This window comes from Motacilla alba, chromosome Z (assembly GCF_015832195.1).
Source record: "Motacilla alba alba isolate MOTALB_02 chromosome Z, Motacilla_alba_V1.0_pri, whole genome shotgun sequence".
NCBI classification, from domain to species: domain Eukaryota; kingdom Metazoa; phylum Chordata; class Aves; order Passeriformes; family Motacillidae; genus Motacilla; species Motacilla alba.
The window spans coordinates 23044982-23060802 of record NC_052046.1 but is presented as its reverse complement, the minus strand read 5'-3'; the positions used below and the strand labels follow the sequence as shown (position 1 = coordinate 23060802).

General features: G+C 38.3%; 1 protein-coding gene across 5 annotated transcripts in view; it reads right to left on the bottom strand.

Annotated features, from left to right (window-relative positions):
- AP3B1 (adaptor related protein complex 3 subunit beta 1) overlaps positions 1-3679 on the bottom strand; it is a 153228-nt gene extending 149549 nt beyond the window's left edge. For all 5 annotated transcript variants that reach the window (XR_005255446.1, XR_005255447.1, XM_038125180.1 and 2 more), the window contains exon 1: positions 3420-3679. Coding sequence is in view for 3 of the 5 variants with exons in the window: in XM_038125180.1 (XP_037981108.1) it covers positions 3420-3550 (131 nt within the window). In the remaining 2 variants the exon portion in view is untranslated. The remainder of the gene's footprint in view (positions 1-3419) is intronic.
- Between the last annotated feature and the right edge of the window lie 12142 nt (positions 3680-15821).

Here is a 15821-nt window from a genome sequence, read left to right as displayed (position 1 = left end):
TTGAAACATGTGGGACATGTGAATATCTAGAATACTCCAGTTCACAGACAAGTGTCAAACTGCCAACCTGGACACACAAATACATTCTTAAAATATAAATACACAAGTTTTATAAAGAAATACCATACACGCCACTTCATGTGACAAGTGTGAAAGAGGAAGAGAGGAAGGAGAGCAAAAGGCATCTCCAGTTGTGTAACAGGGCCCTTTCCACACAAGAAGGTCCAGACTGACTCATCTCAGGTATGTAAGATCTTTCAATCATTTAGTTATTGAGATGCTTAACAGAACACAAAAAATTCCATTCTCCGAACACCAGATCTACTTCATTCATTTAACTAACCACAGGGTTTAACAGCACTACATACCGAAAACACAAGTTCTATTTGCCTCTTTAGTCAGGATTAAATACACACAGAAAAAGCTAGCACCAGTATAATACATTTGTTATGAAATCTCTTATTCAAGAACAGTTTTAATTTAGTCAACACCAGTAGGAAATCAGTTTCTTATGTACATGTTGTAATACTACAGAGAGATTACAAAACCCTCCTCCTTACCTCCTCTCTTTTGTCCTGAACATGTACAGTCATCTCACAGAAACAGACCAAAATCCTATTTTTATGTTTTCTATTTTCTTTCACTGCAGTGGATACATACAGTGTATTATCTAATGAGAAACAATGTTTGCACATGGTGCGTGCAACATAATGCACCTTGCTCATATTAAGATAAAAGATCATGAAATAAACAGTTATTTTTAATAACGTTCTAACAGTAAAACTTTACACTTTGTCAGAATAAAGATGTCACCAAGACAGAAATTTTGATGAACTAAGATATTTTCAACACTGATAGCACACGTTTGAACCAAACTACAACACGAGCACCTACCAAAAATACTATGTTCACTCATCGAATTGAAATTATATAATTGAAAGTTAGTGAATAGATCATTGAATTCTAAGGGTAAAAAAGGCAGCTTTAGCAGAAGAATGACACATAGGCTTTTACACCAAGGGATACTCAGAGCTTTTAGATGATATGAACTTCAGCAGATGATATGAACTTCAACTCCTATTGAAATGTGAGAAAAAAAACAGGACAAATAATTTATTTAGACTAACTTTGGATTTCAGATTTAAGTCTACCAATACAATTTGTGCCTCTGTGTGGGCTCTACAGTCTCAAGATCAAAGACAACTTATCCTAACAACTTCATTATTTTCTTAACCATTTTGGCTTACTTCTTCATGACAAACAGGGGAAAACAGACAACACAAAGAAAAAAGACTGGAACTTTTTCAATGAAGTGCTTACAATACTATCTTGATACTTACACATTAACTACATTATGTTGTTCTGATTGACTGGCAACAAGCAAGCACAGGGTTCTGGTCTAATACTACTACACTAATGTTTTGGGCCATAAACTATATATGTATCCCTCTACTGAGAAGGGCTATTTCTTGTATCATCAGTAGACCCAAGGAAGAATTCCCCTTCCTCAGCAACAAAAAAAGTTTGCCAAGCACTGAAACAACACAATAATATCAGACATGAGTATATCAGCAATGATGAGAGACAATCTAGAGAGATCAGCAAACAACCTTTAAAAAACTCTAACCATAATTTTCATTTCACCCTAAACCCACACCTTCGTGCACAAGATGCCAGGACACATCCTGCACTTCTCTGTATTCTCTTAAATTGCCTTGTGATGAGCAGGTTTTGCGCTATTACTAGAGTGAGCTATTAGAAATACAATGTATATGTTTGATGAATGGCTACTGCATTTTCCAACTAGAGTGTCACACAGTCTGCTTTTCTAACAATAACCCCCACTTGCAGTCCAGTGAGTTTTTCACACTACACAAATCACCTTCGCTGCACAGTGTCTGATCCTCAACTACCCAATCCATACTCAGAGCTTAACCGCGCAAGTGTTATAAGGTGAAGTGAACTGCTTTAAGTGAATTCTGGATAACATCCTATTTCAGCAAGAATTTGCTTGTCAGCTACAAAAGACCACAGACAGCAATGTCTGTTTTCCTCTCAAGTCATTCCTCTAGAGGATTACACTCCTGTAAGGGTAAGAGCAAGTCTAGAGGAGCGATTAATTAATTTAGCACGCTCACATAGCACAAGCTGCTGGTTTTTCCATACTAAAAGACATCCATACACATACACATGTAGAAAACATCTCAGGACCACAGAGCTGTATTTCCCTGTGATCACTGGGGAGCCTCGGGTAGAATCACTCATTTCAGCTTCGGCATTTAATAAAACAGAGAACTATACGCCATCTGCAAAACAGTCCTAAGTTTATGAGGTATTTAGAAAATTATGGCCATGTTCAATGAACAGCATACCTTCCACCCTGTGGAAAAAAGAAAGTAGCAAAATAATAGTTTGGAAACAAAGTGCCAAGTTGTTTCTACAGAAGGGGATAAGGAAAGAAGGTGCAAACAACGTAAATCAGCTAAAACACAAAGATCTATAGAAGCACATTTATACTAGAGCAGAGAAAACTTGAACTGGAATGAAAAAGGGAAGTATTTAGCAAAATAGAAGGGGAAAAAGAAATTAGACTCATCTGGCAAACTGAGGAGGCCCATCAGGTACTGCCTCAGAGAGCTAAGCATTAGAGTGCCTGCAGCTTCATGTTTTCATGATTTACTCTGCTGTGGCTCACAAATAAACACATCAGTCGAGGCTTCCAGAGCATAGATGTTCTCTTTGTGCAGAACAATCAAACTGAAGACGCAGCAATTGATTTTCTAATGTACATGAGACCTTAAGTTTATGGTGCTTTTTATTGGTTGCTCTTGGAATAGATTTCCAATTTGTTGTAGAATACAATTCCAGCTTAGCAAACCTTTTGATCCTTCCATTTGGACATTCTTCCTCTCCAATCCACTTTTACTTTAAGGAGCTGAAAGCTTTCTGTACCAATGCACTTGGCTGGGTTTTTTTTTACCTTCTCCATTTCCTCATTTTGACTTCTGACCAAGACACTGTTAACACTGTTAACACCCACTTCGAGCTGGTCACCTCGCCCTGAGGCACTACATTTCCAGCCGTAACTATCACAAACACTTCTTTATACAAACACTTTTATACATATATACACATTTGAAGGCAAAATTAGGACGATTCTACAACGGCTAGCTGTCGAAATAGAGGAGAAACGATAAGCAGTTTTCCAAACAAACCAAAATAAACACTTTATAGACAAGCCACTATCTAGGCACACTTTAAAGGCAAACAAGCGAACTTTTCCGCGGAGTCACGACGGGAGTCAAGCCGGAGGCGCGGCTTTCCGGACAGGGCCGCTGGAACTGTCCCTGCCCGTGGGATGCCCCGCCAGCCCAGCCCAGCCCCGCTCGCCCGCGAGCCCAGCGAGCTCCCTTCCTTACTTCTTGGTGTCGCTGCTGAAGAGCCCGAAGGCCGCGGGAGCCGAGGGGGTCACGGTGGGAGCCACCTCCTGCGCCAACTCGGGCGCCGCCTCTCCGCCCTGCTCGCTGTAAGTGAGCCCGTTGCCGGACATGGTGGTGCCCCTTATGCCGCCGCTGCCCGCTCGTCCGCCCCGACAAAGTTGCCGTCGCGACACCCCCGGTGCTGCCTCCCCGGCGCTCTCCCCGGAAGCCGGGCGGTCACGCGGCGGGGGGCGGGGCGGCCCGGCCCGGACGTGCGGCCGGAGCCGCGGCCCCGGGGTCGGGGGGAAGGGCCAGGCGGGCCTGCGGCTGGCGCCGCGGCTCGCGCCGCGCCTCGGCATTCCCGGCCTCTGCCGTCGCCTTAGAATGCAAAGCTTGGCGTAGAGCATCAGCTCATTTACACCCTTTTAGTGACCATATTACGAATGCCAGTACACCACGCTGACGGTAGAAGCAAACTGTGTGCATATGCAAGGCCAGAAATATAAAAGGATAGTTAGAGGTGTTCTGAGGAAAGTTTCTCCTAATTCCTTTTTACAATTCTGTTTTCCTACGTCTATCTTTTCTGTCTCCTCTAGTCTTTCAGTAATAATCTGTGTTCATTAGACCAGCCTTCAATCCATCTCCTGACATACGCTAGTGGAGTGCAACCTTTTCCTCCTTAGAACTGAACCAATTTACAAAAGGTTACCTGTTCACAATCAATACTTTTTATCTTGCAGAGAAGAAAAAAAAAAAAGTCGGGGGGGGGGGGGGGGGGGTTGGGATTGCCATATTTCTCTGAAGCAGCTTTTTTACTTGCTTGCTTTTCAGCAACTTGCACTTTTCTGATTGAAACTGAGGCAATACCAAGCAATTTTTTTGATTTGTATTTTTATTTAATCCTTTTTGTAAAAGGTTTTACCAGTAAAGGATTTATTAAGAGTGTGGGGCTACTGTAAAGGTAGCTGTCCTCGATAGCTGCCTTCTATAGGTGTCAGTGTTTTAGTTTTTTATGATCTCTCACAGCTTCTTTTCCTGTGTAGCACTGTTTTTTGAAAGTCATGGTTTAGATTGGGAAAGTCCCAGTGTGAATATTCTTGACTACCTCCATTTCTCTTATTACTACCATAAACTGTCACAGGAACTATTGGTGCTCATCCTATGATTTGATTTGAGACAGAACATATCTCAGTCATACAGAACCAGAGAGGATTCTACATTCCAATTTTTAAAGCATCAAAAACCAGAGTAGGCTCGTGGAGAATTGGGTCTGAACCAGACAAAAATGGACACCCACTTCTCTCTACAGAAAGATCTGAGAACTCCTGTCAGCAGTCCTTAGAAATTGTCTCTGTTTTTCAGACCGTGCCTATTTATTTCAAGTTGTAACAGAGACAGCACTTGAACTTTGACTCCAAACATGGTTTTGTTTACATTAAGAGGTTGCTAGCTATGTCTTATATTTGTGTACCAGGCACATAGAGTGTAGGAAGGGATAATCTATAGGAGGCCAAGTCAACAGTTCGTAAGGTAGATCTATTCTAGTTTCTTTTGAGACTATCTACTTGTTCTCTGAGGCAAGAGGTTGCTTCTTTGTATAAATCTATAAAATAAGGCTTTATTAGCACTAAGAACTCCTTAAGTACAATAAACTATTTTTTTTACCATGTATATCTACTACGTATTACTTACTATGTGTACTACTTAAGTATTCTTAGAGTAAATAGAGAAAAAAGAAAACCATAGACTTGTAGAATTTGTCAGAGTAATTTGTGGGAGTACAAGTGGCAAAAATAAGACAAATGGTTATTGAGGTAGAAGAACATGGGACTGTGATATGAGAAGAGAAGGAAATAGTAATGCAGAGCTTCACTTAAATATTACCTGAAGGTTTATTAAATGTAGTTGAAAATTCCTATCAGGAATGTTAGCTGTGAACTTCTGCTATCAGTTCTTGATCTAGTTTTAGCTTTAAGTATGCCACAGCTGTTGGATTAATAGCCTTTTCCTGTCTGAATTATGTCTTCAAAATCACCATGCAGTGATTAGGTACTTGCACATTGAATTTATACCTGTATGCAATTATGTCAAAATTACAGAATCATGGAACACGTTACTCCAGATCTAAATTGTCCACTTACATTCATTGGTTACAGCATTGTATATTTGAAAGTTTTGTGCAGCATAAGAAAATTAACAGACAGAGCTTAAAAGAGAGAACATAGAAGGCTTTTGCTTCTCAGTTCACTTATATTTTTTCATATATATTTTCAGTTCACTTATATTTTTTTCTGAAACTATTTCACCTCCTGAATTCATACCATCTTTACAAATCTGCTTACCTAGTGTCTGGTAATTACATGGTTTCTCACTTTCCACTCATAGATGTTTACAACTATACAATATATGGACATATACAAGCATGTACACATATAAGCATGGACACAGCTTTTAGAAGTTAATTGTACTAAGAAATAATTTCTAAGGCTCAGTGGAAAGGAAGATGTATTTTTATGGATAAATACATAAGCATTTTCATCAAAACTCATGTGTACATATGCTTTTGAGGGGAAAAAGGTTTACATTGCTCAACAAGCTGTAATTTTGTAGTTCCAACAAACATTAACTTTTCTAGGCTTTCTGAAACATTTACACAAGATACTTTGCAGTGTTTTTTACAAAGTTACATACATTTGTGGCCACTGGGCTGCCAAATGCTTGTTGTGTGCCCTCTTGTGGCTCAGATTACTAGTATGTTCATGAAAAAGACAAGAGATGCACTGAAAATCATTTTTTAATGGAATTCAAGGTCTGTATAAGAGAAATATCAAGCTACTGAAAGCTTTGGTCATACTCTGTATATTGCTAATAGACTCTCATATATGCAAAATGTACTGATATTGCAGATTCTACACAAATGCCTAAGAGTATTGTCTTGTAAATGTCATTGATAAACAATCCAAACTTCTTGTAATATGATTTTTCTTTCAGTAGTGTTCTAGAAACCTGATGCATAATAAGTTACATTAAAATTAAGCACCAAGAACTCTTTCTCCAACCTGACATAACAGGTTTTCAATCTGAGGCATGAACTCAGCTTCCAGTAGTCCTGAGCCTGAAAAACACTTTAATCAGCCTCTCTCCAAGTGAATCAAGACTTGTGACTGTAATGAAAGCAAATTAGTTTTTTCCGAAAGTACCAGTTCTCCATTCCTCCTTAGCAGGACTGGCTACCATGTTATCCACAGAAGTCAAGTTCACATATCAACTCTTGAAATTAGGATACTTCAAATTCTCTTTTATTCCTGTTATTATACAGCACTTCTTTAAACTCTAAAATTATACAATATATATCTTATCTTCATCAGTTATGATGATTTTAGCTAAATGATGAATAGGAAAAGTAGAAGGCAAAAAGCAAAACCACAGAACACAAAATGGAAACATTAGAAAAATAAAACAATTCTTCAGTTGTAGAGTTCTTTTTAATTTCTTCAAGCATAAACATGCAAAATAGGTATTAGTAGAACTGGAAACATAATATTAGATATTACTTTTGGGTAGAGAATATCTTGGAATCAAAAAGATTTGGATTATATTAAAAACTATTACAGAAATACAAATATCTCAAATAAGCGCTGTGATACTCTCATTCTGATATCTGACCTGGTGTGTTTGATGGTAATTAAAATCCATGTAAAATGGAAGGTGAATGAGTTTTCAAAACTTCCACTGTAATTGAAAATATTATTTATTATTTTTTCATTGTTTAATCTTCCCACATATTTAAATATCATACCATCAAATATGATATCAAAGCAGGAAACTGCCAAAAATTTTCCATTAATCCTGTGACAGAAATGCTCACAGACCTCAAATAATAGGTTTAAAATGTTAAAAACTGTGCTCAAATGTTTATTGCACGATATCCTGTATTTTAAAAACCCTTACTTCTGAAGAATGAAAACATTTGGCTTTTTCTCAGATTTGTTTTAAGTAGGAGAAGAAATTCAGGGTGTTGTGGATTCTCTGGAACATCTGGAATGCTGTAGCCTCACCAGGGCTGAATAGAGGGGCAGGATCGCCTTCCATGGCCTGGTGGCAATGCTCTTCCTAATGCCCCCAGAATACCATTGGCCTTCTTGGCCACCAGGACACACTGCTGGCTCATGGACAGCTTCTTGTCCACCAGAACCCCCAGGTCCTTCTCCGCAGAGGTGCTCCCCAGCAGGTCAGCCACAGCCTGTGCGGGTGCCTGGGGTTGTTCCTCCCCAGGTGTAGGACCTTGTGCTTGCCTTGCTGAAGTCAAGGTAGACTATATCCATTTCTTTCCCCTCATCTGTCCAGGTACTTGCCTCATTGTGGAAAGTAATCGGGCTGAGCAAATGTGATGTCTCCATGTTGATGACTCCTGATCACCTTTTTATGATCCATGTGAATAATGATGGTCTCCAGAATGAAGTGCTCCATTACTTTCCCAGGGATTGAGATGAGACTGACTGGCTGGTAGTTTCCTAGGTCCTCCTTCTTGCCCCTTTTGAAGACCAGGGTGATATTTGCTTTCTTCCTGTCCTCAGCTCCTCTCGTGATCTCCATGACCTTTCAAACATGGTCTCATGATGGTGTCCACCAGGTCTTTCAGCACTCATAGAAACGCCCTGTCAGGGTCTGCGGACTTGTGGATGTTAAGTTTGACTAAATGGTCTCTTACCTAGTTCTTCTCAACCAAAGGAAAGTCCATCTTTTTCCAAACTTTCTCCCTGGGTTAGAGTTCCTAAGGGGTGGCCTTGGCAGTGAACACTGCAGCAAAGATGTTCAGTAATTCTACTTTCTGTGGAACCTCTGTCTGTCTGGGGTCCCTGTTCCATTCAGTAGCAGGCTCATATTATGCCTAATATTCTTTTTGTTACTGATTAATTGAGGTAGTGGTGTATTTGAAAACAAAATATAAACTGGAACACAGAATTAAATAAGAGAAAACAGAAAATTGGTTTTAGAAACCGGAATGAGCAAAAAGGAAGAATGAAGTCTCAGAAAACTATGGTGGCTCTTTCAGCTGCTGATCACAGAAGATAAAATTCTTAACAAGAGTGTAATAGAATTTGTGTGAGAAACATAGGATAGTCTCTTATTGCAGGAGAAACAAAGGGAGAAATTAAAGGCATAATGCCAAGAAATGGTTAGTCTTCACATTTTCCTAAGGGTGAAACACTTGCATTACTTATCCTCGTAACAGATTTTTTAAATGTATGATAATTTATAAATAGTTTCTAGAAAGAACTTAATGAACTGGCTGAGAATAAGGCCTGTAAGCAATTGCTATACTCAAATGCACTTGTATATTAAAGGGTGAAAAGGTCAATAAATTATTTTCCTGGCAAACACCAGGAATGAGAAAGTTGGAATAACATCTTGGAAATAACACTAGATACAAAGAAAATAATTTCAGATAAGGGGGGGGAAGAAACCAAACAAACCAGCTATTTTTTGGCCAGATGCTTCCCTTTCAGTCATATCTGAATAGCAGCCATTCCTAACCTGGCACTCCCAAGGCCATGGAGTTGTGTGTTTTGTTGAACAATATCTCTAGGTTGTTCTGGAATGAGGTAAGGGCTTCTCAGGACCCTGCAACTGAGATTCAAAAGCTAACCCAGGTATTTAGTTAACTTAAGGTTTTTTCCTATGATTATACAACATGTCCTGTTTCTCAAAAATGTAGGAAATGCAAATTATAGAGAATTTGTAGTCACTTGTATGAAAAATTTCCTTTTAAAATATGTTATTTTAGTGAACTTTCTGATCATTTTTATTAAATTGATAATTATCTTTCTTTTAATTGCATTTACTACTAAAATGGAATGGTATATATATATAAATGTTCATATAATTATAAGAAAGTTTATGTAATTAATATATAAATTAAGAAAAATCATTTAATGAAATTTTCTAATAACAATATCTGACTATGTCTCTGATACTTATTCTTTTTACTCTCACTGGATCATGTAAATACATATTTTTCCATATTAAAAAGGAACTTGCTTAGAAATAAATGGGGAAAGTAGATTTCTTTCATTTGCTATTTCAAAGACTAAAGTAAAGGAGTATAATGCACATTTATAAGCTCCTACTGTTGAACCTATTTTCAAAGTGTATTCACAAGCCTTTTTTAGAGAGCACAGGCTACATTTAAATAAATTCATAGTTAGTCCTGTTCAGTATATCAGAGGATGTATTTAACAAAACTTGAAATGATACAGAGAGATCAAGATAAAGGATAACCTATATATGAGAGGAAAAAAACTGAATAGACTTGAAGTCTGTGGCCTAGAAAATAGACATTTGATAGAGATTCTGGTTTGTGATCTATATCTATAAAGTCATGAATTGCACAGAGAATGTGACTCATTATCCCATCTGCTTGGAGTTATCATATAAAACCAGTAGATTGTAGGTCCAAAATAAAGAGATACTTGTCATACCGCACAACTGAATATGTGCTTTGATAGTTGCCATGAAGTACTGTTGATGCAGAAGTTTCCATGTGTTCAAAGAACAAGACAAAATCATGAAAGAAAAGGTTATTGAACATAAAGGTTGGTGAAACATCGCTGGCTCAGGAAGTTCCTGAACCACAAGTTTATTACAGAGAAATATCCTTATATAGTCTCCTCATTCTGATATTCTTCCATAAGAATATGATTCTGGTAATAATTAAAAGTATTTGAGGCTAGATAGACCTTGGTGGTGGATCTGTTCTTATGTATTTCCTATTGCATCTGGATAAATGTGTAGATATTCCTTTTATAACACAGTTCAGCAGCTGAAAAATGAGAAATTGTGTGAATCACAAAATAAATTAGCACATACATCATCTAATGGACTGGTTCAACTTCTACCAAAGACTTGTAGCCTGGTAGAATGGGAACTAAAGTTATGCTACCTTTTTGTTTCTGCTTTCTCTTCTAAGGGATGCATCATTCTACTTTATCTGTATTTGAAGAATGCCACTTATGATGCAAGTCAGGATACACATCCCCTTCTCATCACTCAAGCTGACACTTTATTCAGGCTTCCTGTTTTATTTAAAAGAAAAACAGAAGCCTCCTCTGTTTTCAGTCTTATTTATCCCTCCATGTCTTGTTTGATATTTCTTTTGAAACTGAAAAAAAATTGTATTTTCTCCTGGCAAACCATTGTGATGAGTCTTTAAAAATATTAAGATGTTTGTATGGCTATCATGGCTATTTTTACTATGTACTTGAGATGATACAGGAAAGATGACCCATCTATTCTGCTCTCAGAGACACCAAGTCCCAGCTTGCTGGTGATCTAATCCTTCATTTATAATGCTTTGGTGTTGCATGGTTATTAGATCCAGTGCCCCACAAAGCAGTTCACTCCATCTAATCACTTGAGTCAAAACAGCAAATATCACACAAAAATTCCTTTTTCTCTGAAGCAGTGAACTACAATCCAAAGTTTTGTTTCTAGATTCCAAGCTACTTCAGTCATTCATTTTCCTATGGAAGAAATATGAAATAAGATGACACTGATGAGGCAAAATCCTGTCTGGCTTTCTATACCTGTTTGTTCCATAACTGAACTAACATGAGGAACACTTTTCTACAAAAGTTCATTGGAAATTAAATAGTATCTTAGGACATAAGTGTATTATTCAAATATCAGACAAGAAACTAATATCTAAGAGTAGCAGAGGCCTTAGACATACTTCCTTTCAAATTTTAATAAAGCATTTAAAGATTTGCTAATGTGTTGTGCAAACTTTTTGACACCATTCTCATTAGAAAGTTCTGCTTCCATAACTTTTGATGTCTGCATTTCTTCTTTCTTTTTATCATTAGTGACTGAGTCATGAAATGCTAGTGAAAGAAGACAGCTGCATTTCCATTACCCTTTTTTACTGGGTAGAGAAAAATGTTTTCTACAGAGAAAAATGTTAAAATGAAGAATGTTTTCCATAGCAAAAACATTGCTTGTTAGTGGTCTGAGTTGCTTCACAACAAACAAGGTTTGTAATAATTATTGTATTAGAAAAGAAAAGGGATGGAATAAGCAAAGCCAAAGTAATGGTCAGTATTGTACAAAAGGAGCATGTCTACCAGGACGTTCAAAAGGAGTCTAGGAAAAGGAACTACTTTAAACTGCAAAATTGAGCATGTAGCATAGACAAATGTGACACACTAATCTGAATAGTGAGGGTATGGGAGTGGGGTGAGGAATACAGTTGGGACAGCAGGGAATACACCTACACAGTGTCCAGGGCAGTCTGCATGTGGTTCTCCTCAGCAGAGCTTTGAGTATTGGGCTTTACTTCTAGGGCAGAAATAATGCTGAGCATTAGAGAACACAACCTTACCTATGCACACGTCCAATTAGATTTGGGGTTGGGGGAACTGAAGTGAGTTAAAGCATTGAGACTTCACCTTGGATGCCACACACCTTCCTTCTGCTCTGATAAAGGCATTTCTTTAATGCAGCTTAGTATATAATGTCCAATTCCTTGAAAACAGAGAGACAAAAACCAAACTGCACTTTCCTTGTGCAGTTTCCAAGCAATTTTTTAGCATTCTGAGGCCAACTCCTATCCCTGCAGAGGGGAAGTCCCACCAAGTGGCTGAGGGTATTATCCAAATGCTTCTTAAATTCTGGCAGTACTGGGGCCTATGAGCAGGTGGCCTGCTGAATAGATGAGGGAAAAACTGTGGGTGTATTCTACCTGGACTTTAGTAAAGCCTTGATACTCTCTCCCACTGCATTCTTCTGTAGAAGCTGACAGTCAATAGCTTGGATGGGTGTTCTTTTACTCTTTTTTTTAACTCTTTCCTGAGTAAAAAAGTGGCTGGATGGCCAGGCTGAGAGAGTGGTGGTGAATGGAGTTACATCCAGCTGATGGCCAGTCACCAGTACTGGTGCCAGTCTTGTTTAATGCCCTTTATTGATGACCTGCTCAGGGGGATCAAGTGCACTTTCAGGCAGTTTGCAGATGACACCAAGCTAGGTGGGAGTGCTGATCTGCTGGAGGGCAGGAAGGCTCTGCAGAGGGATCTGGATAGGCTGGATCATGGGCTAAGGCCAGTGGTGTGAGGTTCAACAAGGCCCAGTGCTGGGTCCTGCCCTTGGGTCACATCAACCCCAAGCCCACAGGCCAGAGCAGACTGGCTAAAATGGACCTGGGGGTGCTGGTGACAGTGACTGAACATGAGTCAGGGTGTGCCCAGGTGGCCAAGAAGGCCAGTGACATCCTGGTCTGGCTCAGCAATAGTGTGGCCAGCAGGAGCAGGGTAGGGATTGTCTCCCTGCACTGGTGAGGCCACACCTGGAATCCTGTGTCCAGCTGTCCAGCTCTGGTCCCCTCCTGATAGAAAAGACATTAAACTCCTGGAATGAGTCCAGAGAAGGGCAACGCAACTGGTGAAGAGTCTGGAGGACAAGTTCTCTTAGGTTTAGCTGAGAGAGCTCATGTTGCTTATTCTGGAGAAAAGAAGGCTCAGGGGAGACCTTGTTTCTCTCTGCAATTGCCTGAAAGGAGGATTTAGCCAGGTGGGGATTGGTATCTTCTCCCAGGCAACAAGAGACAGGATGAGAGGACACTGCCTCAAGCTGCAACAGGGGAGTTTAGGTTGGGCATCAGCAGGAATTTCTTCAGGAAGAGTAGCTAAACATTGGAATGGACTGCCCAGGGAAGAGCGAATTCACTATCCCTGGAAACATACAAGAAATGGCACTTAATCCTGTGGTTATTTTGCATGATGGTGGTCAGTCAAAGGTTGAATTTGATCTTGGAGGTCTTTTGCAACCTTAATGATTCTATGATACTTCCTTTTGAAAAAAATTGAGGACCTAAATATTTTTCAGCAAAAATTAATTTAAGGAGAGTTAGTAATTAGAGGAGCAGACTGCTTTTTACCCAAGTCCTTGCAAATGCATTGAAGTGTGTCTGAATTCAGGCAATATATCAGAAGAGAGTATACCAGCAAAACTCTTGTAAGTGGAGATGAACTTTCAGGCTTCCTGAAACACCAATAGGTATAATTTTAAAGCGATATAGGAACTCAATAGTTTGGCTACCTAAGTGCATCCCTTCTCCACTGCTTTGTACTTACATCAATACTGCTCTTCCTTTTCTTCTGTACGTTGTTTTCCCCTTTTTAGTTTCTCTGAGTGGTAGTCTACTTCCCATATGTTAGAAATTTGATACCAAACATAAAGGAAGACTGGGGGAAATCTCAAATCTCTCCTCTTTGAGGCAGGAGAGTAAGAGACGACCTCTTGTTCTGGCCCACTCTGGCCTTTCTTATGCTCTTTTAATTGAGACTGTGACATGGAAGCAGTACAGAAAATCTTTTCTAAACTAATAGGGGGAAAAAAGTATGAAAACTTTATGGAACAGAAAAAAAAAATCAGAAATAAATTACCTATAAAACGAAGCTTTAGAAGAAGGGTTAAAGGAATACAGAACAGAAAACTTTGCCAATATCTCCACAACACTAGGTTAAAGACACCAAATCTGGTTCTCTAAAGATTTTTATTCCATTTGCTGATTTCTACCCACATTAAATAAATCTGAATTCTAAGTCACCTAACAGCAAAATAAAAATTCATATTCATCAGGTACTTCTTGGTCTTGAAGTTACGCTAAGATTTTTGAAGTGGACTTAGCTTTGGCATCTAATTTAACTTAGTTGTGTCAGAAATCTGTACTTTTGAAACTTTTTTTACATGGTGATTTCCTGATGGGGCCTTCTTCCATAGGAGACCCTGTCCCTTACTGAGCCCTGATTTTTAAGTCCATAGAAAGAAAAGGACTGTGCAAAGATCCACATTGTCCTTACACTATGAAGAGCTATATTATCAGTATGAATCAGCATTGAAGGGAAATAATAATAATAATAATAATAATAACAATAATAATGGTGACTTAAGCTTTATTCTGTATTGGTTAATGAAAATTGTCTGTGGCAGTTCCAACTTTGGGCACAAGAGGTAGGTGTTTTCACATGGAACATTTGATTCCATCAAATACTTAACATAACTAGTCAGCTTTTATACCTCAGGATAAGGTGTAGTCAGCTGTTGCTAATTTCCTCTTCTATGTTTTATGTAGTAATACATTTACAAAAAGTGAGATTAATTGTAAAGATGTAATGTAGAGAATGGGAGTAGCCTGGCACTTATTTATTTATTTATAATGGGTTATTTATTTTGCCATGGGGACCTTGGGGTTTCACAGGGAATGCAGCGTCTTGTCAATATTTTGCTGTCTCAACAAAATATTTTTATATGCACTTACATGCAATTTTGAGATCAGAGTAAGCACAGTGAAACAGATTTTGTGCGGGATTGAGTTTATGTTGTTGGCATTCACCTGACCTGCACTAAATCTAATGACATTCTGTGTGGGTTGGGACTGTTTTGTTATTATTTTTTGCTCTCTTCATCCTAAACAGATTAAAAAGCCAAGATTGAAAAGACGACCTAATTAAAAGCCAAATGTATCTTGTAGCCTTAAACACTGTTACATTTTTTGCAGATTAAGTTTACATTGTATGGTTTGGAGTTTTTTAAATAAGAAGTCATAGGTAAGAATTACTTGAGTCCATTAATATATTTGAATTTTTGACATTGTGAAAACTTTTCCATTCCTTAATATCATGGAGAAAAAGCAACATGCTACCTTTATTCAATTTCCATGGGGACAACAAGCACATTCCCTGCTTAGCTGCATAGAAGAAGGATTATCAGTGATGTGATTATGGAAGATTTTTGTATTAATGCAAGTATGAACATTGCTTTGCATATCGACCTAAATTAACCTTTACATTCAAAATATTATCTGTATTTTAATCTTCTTACAACTGCCTTTTTAAAAAAGGCATCAGTGTAGGCTTTAAACATATTTTTTCACAGACCTGTGTGTTACACAGATTCACAGACTCCAATGTAAAAACAATCTTTTTCATTCTAGGTCTCTTTTTTGATGTGGGATGACCAGAATAGTGCGGTCTGGTTTGTGTATATGTTCATTAGAAGACACATTAACTTTATTGTACTTACATGAGCAAGGATTGCTTGCATGAATGAGAGTTTCAGAATGGGAATTTACTTTGTCATTTGTTGTGGCCTGTAATGCCTTTTCAGGAAATGCAGTCAATGACAGATATCTTGTTTTTGCAAATCACTATTTCTACTTAGTATCTGAAGATTTTGTTTGTATTGTCAGTGAGAAAATTGTTGTATGGAGAATTATAGGTACTTCAAAGGAGTCTGAAATTTTAAGTAATTACCTGCCATTAATTTTCTGAAATCCTGTGGATAAATTGTTCTGTGTCATTTATGTGACAATTCTAACTTTTCTGTAATGACACTTTCATTGGATCA